This window comes from Melozone crissalis, unplaced genomic scaffold (assembly GCF_028551555.1).
Source record: "Melozone crissalis strain CALT ecotype California unplaced genomic scaffold, PUWL_Pcris_2 ptg000016l_1, whole genome shotgun sequence".
NCBI classification, from domain to species: Eukaryota; Metazoa; Chordata; class Aves; order Passeriformes; family Passerellidae; genus Melozone; species Melozone crissalis.
Window position 1 is genome coordinate 45,533,134 of NW_026535794.1, and position 14,542 is coordinate 45,547,675.

At 44.6% G+C, this 14,542-nt stretch overlaps 1 protein-coding gene across 1 annotated transcript; it reads left to right on the top strand.

Annotated features, from left to right (window-relative positions):
* The first annotated feature begins 8,220 nt into the window (after positions 1 to 8,220).
* On the top strand, positions 8,221 to 14,542 carry CCK (cholecystokinin). Its single transcript, XM_054273768.1, has 3 exons — positions 8,221 to 8,342; positions 9,841 to 10,095; positions 14,161 to 14,542. Exons 2-3 carry the CDS (start codon positions 9,843 to 9,845, stop codon positions 14,295 to 14,297), a joined length of 390 nt encoding a protein of 129 aa, XP_054129743.1. The 5' UTR covers positions 8,221 to 8,342; positions 9,841 to 9,842; the 3' UTR covers positions 14,298 to 14,542.

Sequence of the window (14,542 nt, forward strand, 5' to 3'; positions counted from 1 at the left end):
TGCTGTCCTGACAAGGCAGGAGGTGCCCAAGACATCAGTCATGCTGCTCTGGTCATCAACTCCATCAAGAAACAGCCAATTCCAGACTTTTCCAGTCTCTTTTTCCTTTCCTGGTGGAAATCTCTTGTGGACATATTTCACAGAGATAAGAGAAGTATACTCAGCTGGACTCACCTGGACTGTAGCGTCACTGAAGAACTGCAATATGTCTGAGCCCTGCTTGGGGGCTTGGACAGAAACACTGTTACTGTTGAATATCACAGTCAAGTCAATTTTAAAATAATGAAAATCAGGGTAAATCATACATAATTAATTTGCACCAAAAAAATCTAAGCTTTATCCTTCTAGCAAGAGCATGATTGTCATAAAACATGATCAACTGAATTTCTTTTAGTCTTATGAAAAGTTCTTGGGTCTTTATTCTGGTTAGCAATGAAAATATAGACAGGTGAATAAAAATTCACCAGATAAATAAGTATTCAGGAATTATTCCTGCTAACAAATACAAAATATAAATACATGAAGATCTACATTTCAATTTTAATGTTGCAGTTCTAGTTATTATATTAATAGCATTTTTTAAAGATTAAATTATTGTCTTTGAAACAATTCAGGATAGTGACTCAAACTCATAAGAGTGAAGAGGTTTTTTTAGACAAAACCAACAAACCAACCTGAGCTTATCTCTCTGTTATGTTAAAAGCACATAATCTGAAGCATTAGACTTTCATTAAAGTGAAGTGTGGGCTTTTTGTTCAGTAGTGTCCTAGGATGTGGTGATCAATTTCACTTCAAAATGTTTTGATCAGCAGTTTATCCTTGTATTATTTATGGCTGGAGACGACAGACTGTTTTCTGATAGACCTGTAACCCACTTGAAATCTTTGCCCCTCACAAAGCCTGAAGAGATTTGACACAAGTTTCCTGGAAACAAGGATCTGAGACCACGTTGCTCATGACCTGAACTCTTTTATGAGGACATCACACAATGCCAGCCCAACAATGCCATTCAGTGGCATGTCCAACAAGAGCATCATCAGATCCAGCACTACACCAGCATGGATGAGCATTTCATGTCTGGGTCATCCTGACCAAGTAGCCAACAGCCACTTAACAGAGGCTGCATACATCCAAACCATGGACACTCTGTTGTACTGCCAGAACAAGAGGACGATGTGTACAGCTCTGAGGAGGCTGATGGTTATAAAGCATCTGCACTGCTGTCCTCCCACTGGCATGATCTCCCAAAGAACTGTGTCATCACACAGAGCCCCAGCAGCAATGTGAGCAGTTAGATCACGTCACTGGATCCCAAAACATACGGAACATGTGTCACCGTGTGGGCAACCACCACCGTCAGTCAGATCAGGACAAAGGCCCGATGCCTTCACAAGGGGACACCCAGTCTGCTCCTCTTAAACACAAATTGGAGCAGGTGCCTGACACCCTTAGCTCAGCTCAGCTCCAGTAGGCTGCTCCTAACAGCAAGCCGTGTATATCAAGGTATAGCTGCTTCCAAATAATCATTCCCCTTAGCTTCAGTTGTTCTGTCTGGGTGATAATTCTTGTCTGTTGTAGATTCATAGGGTCATTAGGGTTGAAAAAGACCTCTAAGATCACCAAGGTCTAGATCAATATGTCTTCTTAGTCCCCAGTGCTTTCAAAATACATTTATACCCAATAATTCAGAAAAAACAATCTCAGTTTAGAAGTGTTTCGTCTGCTTTTTTCAGGGAATGCTCACTCACTAAGGGAGAGGAGGGAGATTTTTAAAGAGCTCGGAGTTAACTGCTTCCTTTTCCTCAGAGTTTGAAGATGGACAGGTTGACATCATCAATATGGACAGGTTGAAACAATTTGACCTCCTGGAGGTTATGACTATGATATGGTGGCCACAGAGGCAGGTGTTTCTGAACATGGTAATACCAGGGCACAAATAAGTGTTGGACATGGCACACAACACATAACCCCCCTCACTACATCAAAGAGATATTGCTGGGCAATCAGTGTTAGAGCAGTCTTGTCAAAAGACTTGTTCATCCAGTGGGCAATTTCCAGGACTTCTAAGTATCTTCTTTACAGCACTCTTAAATCAAATTCCTTTCTTCAGCTCACTGCGAGGCAGTCAGGGTTGGTGTCCAAAGAACACTTTTATTTCTTTATTCCACTCTAGCCAATCCAAACAACTGTGTAGAGCTTACACCTTCCATGGGCATTTCTGGCACTTCTATTTAAATAGGAATTGTCAGAATAACAATTCATATTTGGCATCCAGGTTAATTCCATTTTCTTCCACATTACGAGGTACAATTTCACAGCAGAAGTGAAATAACAAGACTCTAGCTGTCCTATCCACTTACACATCAAACAGAAACACTGTCTCCTCTGAAGGACACTAAAAAGCCCTTATTGGTTGTCCGGTCTGTCCAGTGTCAAATTACTTTGCTATTCCTACATCCTGATTCTAGTTTTAGCATATTTGAAAGCATGCAAATGTTTGGAAGACAAAATGCTAAAACATTGTACTTGTTATTTATAGAACTTCCTTTTTTAGGTTTTCAGTTGTTTGACAAACTTGATTAGTGAAATATTCCCCTTTCTAAGGAGAGTAGTGTGGAGCAAACAGTGTCTCCTACAGCATTCTGTTAATTCCACACAATGGAAAAGACAATTTTGTCCTGGTCCAGGCCAAGAGGTGGAGAGAACATAGGAAAAGCACAAAGTATTTTGAAAGATACAAAAGGTACAATGTATTTCCTTTCTGTAGTAGTCTATTTTTATAATAAATTAACTAATATGTATAGTAGAGTATATTGCTGTGCTGGCTTCTCCTACACAGTCATAAAAGGAAATATTAATTATGGAATCATAAAAGGAAATATTAATTATGGAATAAAGTATAATTATCTAAACCATAAACAATGCCATCAGATTCCAGTACCTGTGAATATGTATTTTAGTTTCATAGATAATAGCACTATCACAGCTTCTTGCTCAAAAAACCCCATCTGATGAAGCAGGTACTGCAAGTCTGAATGGCAGAGGACTCAAGGTCTGTTAGAAACTTCTCTGAAGAAGGCCAAAGGCTCTCCTGAGATGCATGACATTTATCTGAGGTAACAACAAGCAAGAGAAGCTCCAACATAACCATTAAAGTACTGCTGAAAGCACAGAGAATTTGCCAGCAACAGGCACGTCACATATCTTTGCTATTTTTATCTAGCACGTTGATTTCCATTTCCAGTTTTCAGCTTGCACAAAAGCCCCTATGCTGTGGTCACTTTGGAAGATACATACAGCAAGTTGCCACAGAAAATCAGTTTGGTCTTTCAGAGAGGAAAACAAACAAACACACAAAAAACATATTAAAAAGCAAGTGATTTGGGATTGGGTGGTCTCATAGAAAGTGACTGTTGTTTTTTCTGTTCCACTTTGCCATATCTTCTGGAAACTACAAGGAACAAAATTTGTAGACATCACCCAAGTAACTTTTCCAGTTGATCTATAGGAAGCTTGCATACCAACTGCCTGAATTTCATGGGACACAGGTTAAAATCTGATTTTCTTAAAAATTCAACCCTTCTCCTTGGAAAAGGGATTTTCCTCTCATTTTCCTTCTTCACACAACTGCAGGATGTGGGTAATTCTAATTACAATCCGTAAATTGGCATTAGTGCACATAATTCACACCAGGAATTCACGTTTGAAACAGACCTTACTGTGAGGCTGGCGAGGCAGTGGCACAGGCTGCCCAGAGAAGCTGTGGCTGCCCCACTCCTGAAGGTGTTCAAGGCCAGCTGGGTGGCTCTGAGCAACCTGGTCTAGTGGGAGGTGTCCCTTCCTATGGCAGGGGGTTGGAACAAGATGGTCTTCAAGCTCCCTTCCAACCCAAGCCAGTTCCTTTTACTATGATTATTCCCACTTGATGTTCTTTTGTTTCCACTGCAGAGCAGTCTGTGAGTGTTCAAACATCCTCAGCACCAGCTCTGCTGATCTGCTTCCATGGGACCCTTCTTTAGGTATATTAGTCAGGGTCTAATATATTCATTTGAGGCACTGCTCTGTGAAAGGAGGTCAGAACTCTTCAGGCAGAGGACCCAGATCCCTTACTGCTGGTCACTTGCCCAAAACCAAAATTTCTCACTTAGTTTTTGGGTTGGCTCTAAGCAGAGTTTACCTTCATCTCAAGTGGGAGAAAAGAGACTACCATGAAAACATTTACATAGAAATTACTGAATTAAAATTAAAAATATTTGAAAAGACAAAATACCAAAAGTTGAATGTCTGAATCAAGACCCCAAAAATAGCAGAACAATGTGCTGAATTAAAATATATTCTCTATTTTACATCTAAAATTCATGCAGTTGGTCCTAATAATCTGTTCACTAATTTGCCTGTTAATTCCAGAAAACCATACCATTCCCTTCCATGCTATACTCTGCCAATTATTCCTACTTCATTGTAATCGTCCAGAGTGACACTCCATCATCTTCACATTAAAAAAAACCCCCAAAACCAAAACGAAACAACAAGAAAAAAAAAAACCCCAAACATTAATTTGACTGAACATAGCACAGAATATTACCTAAAAATTTCAAGGTCCAGATGGAAGTAAAAACTCTGCATGGTGGTAATCAGAAAAAAAATTTAATACTTAGAAACAAAATAATGTATTTCTTGTCATGGACATGGAGCCCCCTGGTGCCACAGGACATCTCCAAGGCTGCACCCACAAGCTTGCTGCCACTCTGACACTCACAGGCAGGCTCTGCTCCAGCTCTCAGCAGAGGGACAGGGACATGAGCACCATGGCTTGTGCCCAAACTATTGGTGCCAGCCATCCCCACTGCAGGACAGACATAAGGAAGTCTCTCCATGCCTCTGTTCTCATGCTGCCTTCCTGCTCCAAAACTCCCAGCTTTGTGCTGGCACAGCACAAAATGCATGCTTAACCATACACACTCTTTTGCCACCTCAGCTAAACAGGAGAAAACCTTTGGCAGATAAATAGAGAAAGCAATTGAGGATACAGGTGTCTTAATTGTCAGGGGGAAAGGTTAGAGAAACTCAAATCCTTTAACAGACTCTTGCCAGAAGACAAATCTTTAAAAGCCTGCAGTGTCTAAACTATGGCATCTTTCAGCTTCCTCCTCAGGGATGTATCTATATTAGCATTTACTGCATTGCAGGGTTCACTTTAGGTTTAAATTTGTTTTGCACATACACTTGGGTTCTTACAATATCTCTCAAGCTCTGGGCCAGTCAAAGCACTTTCCCTGCTGGTGCTCCAAGGCTGAAGCCTTGGCAGAGGGCAGCCTCTGTCCCACCCCACCCGTGATGGTGGCACAGGGCCCTCCTGTGGCTGACACTCTCCAATCCCTGGTGCACTCCTAGGCCCAGCACCTGACAAAAACACTGCACCTGCAACCTAGAGGTCACTGCAAATTAAATCCCAATTCCTACCTTTTGTACCACATCAATAAGTAATAGTCTGAGTTTCTGCAGGCAACTCACCTCGCAGTCCTGCTGTCACATTTGCTCATGCCAAGCAGGCTTTCTGCTCTTCTGTCTCTGCTCAAAACAATTCTAAAATGCCATTAATTAACATATATTTACCAAGGACTGAAACTTTCCTACAAGTTCCAAATTTTCACTGAAGAAAAAATAAGTCAGAAAATAATCATCAAGGACCCTACATACAGGTATTAAGGAATTCAATTAGGAAAATCCAGTGTTCAAAAGTCAATTAGTCAGGCTAGAGACCGTGCAGCACTGCTGACTTTAATAACCTGACATTATTCCTGTTTCCTTTATTCCATTTCATATGGCATTGCCTTTCTGTCTGTTCATGAGCACAGCTAGGGAGTTTGGTTGTCACACATATGCACACACACACTTTGCCTCTCGCTCAATTTGTCCAATCCCAGATATATTTATAAGTGAGCTGATATTCCAGATCAGCTCAACATAAATGTAGTGTGTATTTGTTCAACCAGGCTAATATGTCAGACTTAAATGCCTGCATTTATATCTGTCTGATGTGAATTATTCATGAGCACGTATTAGCAAGTGCTCTCTCTTTCTCTTCTGTTAAGCTTTGAGCTGGTCCCTTGGGAGCTCATTACCTACAGTGGGTTTCACAAGGGCTTGATGTGACTCTACCAGAATTGTTATTGTACCTTCCCAGAAAGACTGTGATACACTTCCCAGACACCTACAGTTCAATTCAGAGTCGACTATTTAATTGTCTAATAGCAGTGAGTATTTTTCCTACTGAGCCAAAGTAGTGAAATTGAATTATCTGGAATATTACCGGGGTTTTTTCCAGAGACAGACAGAGCCACTGGACAGGTACTGCTGAAATAATCTTAGGGCTCTTTCTTTCCCTGGCAATCTGCTTCGACTAACTTTTCCCTTTTCAAAGGAGGTTTTGATTTTGGTTTTTTTTAAGCACTTCGGATAGCGACTCTGCCCGATGCCAGCGCCGATGCGGGAGATGAAAGGCAGCCCGCAGCTCAGGTGCCATATCCCGCTCGGCAGCATTGTCAGCAGCTGGGAGGCGGCGAGAGAACTGGTCCATCGCCATCCCCGCCACCTCTGAGCCTCGCACCGCCAGGGTGGCGGGACACGGGAGCCGCGGCATCCCTCTCCCACCCGCCCCGCTCCGCTCCATCACCACCGGCGCCTGAGCTCGGGCGCGGCTGGGCATGGGCAGCCAGGGCTCCCCGCGCTGAGGAGGCGGCGGCAGCTCGGCTTTTCCCCTCTCGCACGCCACGTGGCCCCGTCCTGGCGCGGGATCTCGTGGCTTTTCCCTGGATCTCCGCCGATCCCTCGTGCCGCTGGATCTGCCCGGGGTGCGCGGGGCCGCGGCGCCCCCTGCGGGCCGCGGCGGGAAGGGCGCGGGGCTGCGCGGGGCGAGGTGAGGCGGGACCGGCGTGAGGGGAGCACGGGGAGCGGCGCAGTGTTCCCCTCAGGAGCCCTGGGTTAAGAGATCAACAGCACACACACCCCCCCTGCCCTGCCTGGGCGGGCTGGAGCCCTCCCGGCTGCCGCTTGGGAGCTACTAGAGTCTCTCCCGGCCGGCGCTCCGCAGCCCCGCACGGTCCGCGCAGCACAGGCGGCTCCCCGGGGAGCCTCGGTGTCTCCGAGCTGCCCGGCTCCCTTCCCGGAGAGGGAAAAGCAACCCGCCCGCTCGCTTGCCTCCACACTGTAAACTTTAAGGCACAGATTCGGCACAATGACGCCTGAGCCCAGCGCTGGGTGCGAGGAGCGGCTGCTCCCGGGGGTTGACCTGCGGAGAGTTTCGGGGGTACAGCACGGCTGCCCCACCGGCCCTGCCCGTCCCTCTGCGGCCTTCGAGTGGCAGTACGGGCAGCCCGAGTTTGAGGGCACTTCCTCCATCCCCCCAAAAGCAGGAGGCGGGAGAGTGTCCGGGTCTGCTGCGGACACCGGGCCACCATCGCCTCAGGGCAGCAGCGGCCCGGCTGAGGGTACAAGGAGGGACAGTGGCCCCTGCAGCGGCCGGGGGAGACTCCAGTAGTGCTGTGGTCAGTGAGGGAGAACCCACGCCGAAGGCATCTCCATCCACGGCTTTCTGCGAGCAACGTCCACGGCTTTATCTTACTTTGCCGTTTAAATAAAAGAGTGTCCCGTCTTTCCGAGCAGACGTTTAGGACAGGAAGGGGAGGGTGGAGGTATTTGTGACCCCAGAGGCCTCAGAGATGGAGCCCAACGCCCCAGACCCCGCACCTGCCACCGCCGGTAATTTGTCTGGAGGCAGGGGCCACTGGTTCTCCCAGACGGGTTTGTCCTCCAGCCACCGCGAGGGAGCCGCAGGACACTCTGCCCCCTTCATCGCAGCCCTCCCGCTTGCCTGAGCTGCCGGTGCTGAGGGCATGAGCCCCACCTGGAGCCGCCGGCCGGGGAGGGTGTGGGCATACCCCCAGCAGGAGCACTTTAATTGCAAGCCAGCCGGGGTTTCCAGCTCCTTCGTGCCCAGCCGGGCGCTTCCCTGCGGGGGAAGCCGAGAGCGGCCGTCGGGAGCCGGCCCGTGGGCAGGGCAGCCCCGCGGGGCCCGCACTCCTCCGCACAGGAGGAAGGAGACGGGGAAGGAGCCGCGGTCCCCTCTGGAGCGCACAGAGCCCCGGTGCCGGTGCCCGGGGCGGGGAGAGGGAGCTGAGCGGGCGGGGGCCCCGGCTGCGTCAGAAGTGTGCAAACACCGCCTCGGTGCCCGCCGCTATTTAAGGGGCCGAGGCTGAGTCTCCCCGGACTTCCCTGCTTGGGCACACTCGGCACTCACTGCTCCCAACTCGAGCGGGACCTTGGGAAAGCGCAGCGGAAAGGTAGGGAGCGCCTCTTCTGACGGCACCGCTGCTGAGGGCGGGGAGGCAGAGGGAACGGGGATGCCTGGCGCTCACCTGTGCCGCGGCTCGCAGGGCATCCCGCTCTGCCGGCGGAAACGCTTCCCGGCGGGGAAGAAGAATTCCGGCCGCTCCCGACGAGCGCGGGCAGCCGGGTGGGGAGCGGCGAGCGGGGATTCCCACCCTGGGCAGCTGGGAAGGGAACCGGCCAGCAGTGGTGAGGTGTGGGGTTTGGAGACCACAGCAAGGACATTAATAGTTGGATATGTGTGTGTTATAAATATATATAATTTTTTGACATGTATATATATATATATATTTATTTACATGTATGTGTGTAAAAAATGCTCGGGACAGCTCAAAGGTGCAATGCACCATCGGTCTCTGAGTACCCAAACCTAGATGGGTACATCACTAGTAACCACGTTGGAGTGACATTTTGACTTTTCAACTTTCTTCACTCATCTCCTGGGAATATTTTTAAACTCTCATGTTTTATATACTGTGAATTATTTTGGTCTAGTGTATGTGTTGGGTGAATAAGCTTAATTTTATCCCCTTTTAAAATTTAAAGGTTTGTGTCAAGTGTACTGTTAGAGAACTAAAACAGTTCAAAAAATCTCACGTAGCTGAGATAATCCATGTGTATTTATAAGTGAAAATTACCCCTATAGCATGAAGTACTAGGTAGTTTGTTTCTTCTAAGAATTGAGAGTAATTTCTCTGTTTACAGGAAAAATACTATTTCAGTTTATGTGATAAAACAGTTTAGTAAACCAGATTTTTTTTGCTTAGTACACATGGAAGGAAGCAGTAGAAATCTAAATTTGCTGTTTAATATGAACAAGTTATTAAGTTGTACTTTATTTCTTACAGCTTTTAACTATACAGCTTTTATCACTCCAGCTATTAGACCAAATGCTTTGGGGCAGGAGTATTGGATTTTGGTTTTTCTTTCACTGGGGAAAGATTTTGGTTTTCTTTTTTTTGTGCATGATGAGATTAAACCTCTTGAACACTAAAGTTCGAATCAATGAAGGTTGGTAGAATAAAGGCTCTTCATAGAACTTGTCAAAACTGAGTATCTGTAATAACAGCAGGGTTTTAATGCAATGGCAATATACTGAAATGTTTGAATCACGAGTTTTTTTCAGAGATGGATTCAAGTCCCTTAAGTTTTTATGCAATACAGCTTCCAAAGAAAGAAAAGCAAATAAGAATTGAGTAGATCGGGGAGATGCAGCACATACTAGGCTGGAAGAAACAAAATTAATTACCTGCACCTTCCTCTTTAGCAAGGATATTTAGCTATTCATGTTTTCCAACTTAAGACAGATCCTGCAGTTACCTACATTAAAAAAAACCCAACACGTGCCCGGTTTGCTCAGAATCCAGCATTCCCAATGGAAGAGGGGGTTAGGGACTGCCCAAAATGTACTAAATGTGGTCATGCGACATTGCCCGTCCCTTTTCTCCCCAGCAATGACCAGCGGGCTGTGCATCTGCGTGTTCCTGGCCGTGCTCTCGGTGAGCTCGCTGGGACAGCACGCTCTGGGCTCGCACGGTGGGAATGCCGCGCCTGCGGAGCTGGAGCAGAGCCTGGCAGAGCAGCAGCGGCGCTCCCGCGCTCCGGCCGCCGGGCCCCTGAAACCCCTGCAGCGCCTGGAGGTCAGCGCGGACCAGCGAGCCAACATCGGCGCCCTGCTGGCCAAGTACCTCCAGCAAGCCAGAAAAGGTACTGCTCACAGCCTGCTGCTGGGCCGCTGGCGTCTCCTGCGGGGGCTCCTGGGAGCTGGGATAACCCTGTCATCATCTAACGTGAATTCCTAGAGGAGACAGGATTTAGATTTTGCCTGCTTGTCCCTGAAGTAGACAGCATTCCATATGCTCTCTCATAAAACCCCTGCCAAAAACAGGGGTTTATTTCATCTTTATATGACTCTCTGACTAAGAGTCATATAAAGATAAGAGGAGAAAATGTCACCGACCTCTTAGGTTGTAGTCCAGCTTTTATTTTTAACTATTTTCATTGCCTTATTATTTTGGTGCTCTTTTCAGTATGTTGTATCACAGATAAAACAATTTTGTTTTCCTTGAAGTCTTTCAATTTAGTTAAAATCCTCCCTCCATCCCTCTTTTAAAGTTAGAAGAGCAGGAAGACTTTTCTGACGATAAATGCAGATAAACCAAATGGCCAGCCTCACCTCAGTCAGAAATCCCTGTACCAAGGAAATATTCTGGGTATTGGATTTGTCATATGTTTGTTCCCAGAGGAAATTATGGCAGCATAAAAGCTTTCAAAACACAGAATTCATTTTTATTAGTGCAATAATTAAAATCAATGATAAGTAAAAGCATATTTGCTTCCACACACATTGATGCCTGGTAGGTTTTTGGTCTCTTTTGGGCAGCCTGGGAACACAATCTGGCAGTTACCTAAAACCTCCATGGCACTGTGTAACAAGCACATGAAGAATCAGTAGAGCAGTGGGATTATAAATCTCAATATAAGGATGCAGATAGGGCACCCTTATAATGAGATTTATTAGTCACTTGAGGAAACAATTGTATTACATAAGAGAAAGAGTAAAGCTATCCCTGTGGACACCTTACAGAATATATTTTACATAGGCAGGAAAGCATGTCATTGGTGATACCAGTAAAAATGATGGCTCAAAATCATTCACCACTGAAATTACCCCAAGAAAACATTTTTCCTTTTGAGCTGTCTCATCTCTGTACTGCTTGGTGTCTCAGTAGAGTAACACCAAGGGCAGCCTAATTGCTGTGGCCTTTTGGCTGCCAACCTCAGTGAGAGCCACTAGAGAAATTTTGTTTACTCACGAAAGCTTCACTCCAGCCTCTGCCCTGTTCTACACAGAAAAGACATCTAAGAAGGAAAGAGGGTTTCAAGAAAAGCCAGTAATTAGGATTAGGATTACCTGGACATACAGACACTGAGAAATTAATTCACACCCAGCGCCAGACTGTGCTTAGGATACAGTTCACTTTATATAACTAAGAGCTTTCTCCACATAATGCAGATCATTTAACCCTCCCCCCTTGACAGCTTCCCTGCTGACCTCTATGCTAGGCAGAGTCCTATGCTTATCTGTGGTGGTGGTCTGCAATTAAGAGATGCCACATCTGGTTTTGTGCATTACATATGCAGCCATACACACTCCTCTATGGACTCAGAACACAGCCAAACTAGAAACAACAGAAACATTAATCACTTCCAATAGTGCCTGAAAGATTTCATCTCATGCCAGCAATATGCACAATATCCATTAAGGGACAACTTCTAGCTGTTCGTGCTGCAATTTAGTGGAAAGATAATTCAGGTATGACATTCCACAGTTCAGTGCTACACTTAAGGCTGTTATTGAATAAGAATGTTACTGCAGCAGTCTGTAAAGTAGAAGCCTCATTACCTTTCTTCAGCATAGTCATTGTTGCCCACCCACATGGAAACTGAGCTCCTCATTCTAGTTTATGTATCCATTATATTCTCTTAAATATGTGGCTGACACTTCCAAATAGATTAACCAGGTAAAGTTTAAAAAAACCTTTGTATTTAAGATATCTTTTTCTGTAAATATTAATATGAGGGACAATTTCCTGCATATGTGTTATTGGCATATATAATTCTAAAAAGAGTCTGGAAGCAGATTATGAGATTCTTGTGATGTGACTAGGCTACTTAGACTCTAGTTTGTAGATGTAGTTGCTCGTTACAGGGGAGAAAATTCACAGGAAAAACAGTATTTACTTAATTTATAATATACATACAGTGTTCCTATCAAAACATTATATTCTTATTTACTGTGAAGACTCTGGGCAGTACTTCAAAAATCTCTGCAGAACACTCCCATCTACTGTATTAGTCACCTGTCTAAGCTATAATAATCACTAGAAAATTCCAGAGAGAGTCAGGGCTTTTGTAAGTGTTAGCAGTCACCAGTAGTGGCATTTGCCCTCATGATTAATGGAAGGGCTGGTTGTGTAAAGTATTTCTAGTTAAAACAGTGATAGAGCTGCGTTCTCTCAAGGGCTTAGGGATTGATGGCAGCCCTGTAGCTGAACTGCTACAACTTTGAATATGTTTGTCATACACTGATTCTGCAATACCCACATGACATCTCTTGTGGGTTGAGGAGATGTAATTAAGGTGCTGTGAGGAAATTTGTGACCCAGGCTCTTAATCATGTCCATCTGCAGGCTTTCAGCTTGAATCTGGTACTGTGTAGAAGAGATGTTGTAGCTCTCAAGCCAGTGACAGGCACATTTAATGTCCTCTGAGGAGCCCTTGACTGGCCAGACAGGAGTGGCACCAGGGGAGCCTTTATGGCCCTCAGGTCGTGGCAGGCTCTGAAGTCTCTTGAGCACCAACATCTGAGTGATGGTTCTGCACTGCCTCAGCCTTGCCTGGTTATTGTGCTAAGGAGCCATTGTCATGGCCTTAATTACACTTTTTGAATTATGAATGTGAACTTCATGAGCATTTGATGATAGACATTCTATTCTAGGGAAAATTAATTTCTTTTTGGTCATTTTGTTGTAGAGAGCTACATCATCTCTTAATGGCTTTTTTTGTGTGTGTGTACCTTCAAGTCCCAGCAACCACTAACAAAGCAATGCAGTTGCTTTTTATTTCACTGGGTCATGGTCATTATAAAGCACTACATGAGGAAGACCTTGAAATATAAAAGCACAGAGTCAGAACACAAGAAACTGAAAGCAAAGCAATTGTGTAGATTTGGATATGTGGGATTTAATTTGGGCTCCTTTTCCTTTTTGATCAATTCAGATATTCCTCAAGCCTCAGTCTGGAATGAACACTAATATATTAAATCTGTCCCTTCCTCACTCAAAGCTTAATAATTGATATTGTTATGTATCAATTTTGTCTGTTTTCAGGGAGTACAGAGAGCAGTAATTTACCTGTCCCTGTATTTTTTGGTTACATCATGTGCTGCTGCGAAAACAGAGGATTGCGGCCCATTTTTTAAAAGCACAAATTCTCCTTGCAAATAGTTCGTGTCTCTTTGATGCCTTAAGCAAGGCATACAGAAAGGATAAGGCAAGATCAGAAATCAGCATCCAACCCTGTTGTGAAAAGAATTATGAAGGCTTTGGATAAGCAATGAAAAAATCCCTGACATAGTAAAAGTCCCTGCATAATTCCAGCAATAGGTATCTCTAACTGTGAATTCCAGACACAACTTTCTCCATTTCAGAACTATTCCCACTTTTCCACAAAACCTAGGATTCATAACTCTACCCTGCTTGTTGCCAAATTTGCACTGTAAGAGCTCCTGTACTTATGTTTGTGTCTTTTTAAGCAACACAGGGCTGTGGTGTCTCAGGCTTGAGCCTGCTCTCAAGAGTTGTTTTGCATGTAGAGCAGCTCTCCCAGTATGAAAAAGCAAACGTGGGGCTTTATAGGAATATTGAGAAATAGTTTGGATTCTCTTTCTCTTGTAAAATAGGAAGAAAAAAGGAAAAATCTATCTGTATTCCTTTTTGTCAGACAGGAGCAGAATGTTCCTGCAGCAGGAGGTAGAAAATGATTTGTTCATTTTGCACTGAAAAAATCCAAGTCACTTCCAGGACTTTACCTATAAGGTTTCTATTGATGTTTTCCCCAGTGACATGACAGGGGTGTTACATGACCTGTATTAGGTCAATTTCAACAATTGCAGACACCTGCTAATGAGCACAAGCCAGATCAGAACACAGGTGAACCTGGAAAATGTGTCCTCTTACTCTCTGCTCTCCCAAATGCTTTTTTCTTTAGGTTCCACTGGAAGATTCTCAGTGATGGGAAACAGGGTACAGAGCATTGATCCCACTCACAGGATAAATGACAGAGACTACATGGGCTGGATGGATTTTGGACGCCGCAGTGCTGAAGAATATGAGTATTCTTCCTGAAGAGCACCAAACTATAGCAATGAGGAAAAAAAACCACACTCCCATGTCTGTACAAAAAAAAAGATAAATCAATTTGTTGTCCTCTTCAAATCAGTGTTTTAAAGTATTTAAAATCATGTATTTGACATAATTTTGTCTGTAAGACTATACAATGCAATATATACATATGCAGAATTTTCCAGAAAACATTTTCTCTCTTTTGTGGTTTCTCATACATTGATACTATATTAAAATGATTTCACTTA

Coding starts and splice junctions, on each gene's coding strand:
- CCK (XM_054273768.1), top strand. CDS start 9,843: ATGACCAGCGGGCTGTGCATCTGCGTGTTCCTGGCCGTGCTCTCGGTG. Junction 10,096..14,160: donor CCTCCAGCAAGCCAGAAAAG/GTACTGCTCACA, acceptor TTTTTTCTTTAG/GTTCCACTGGAAGATTCTCA.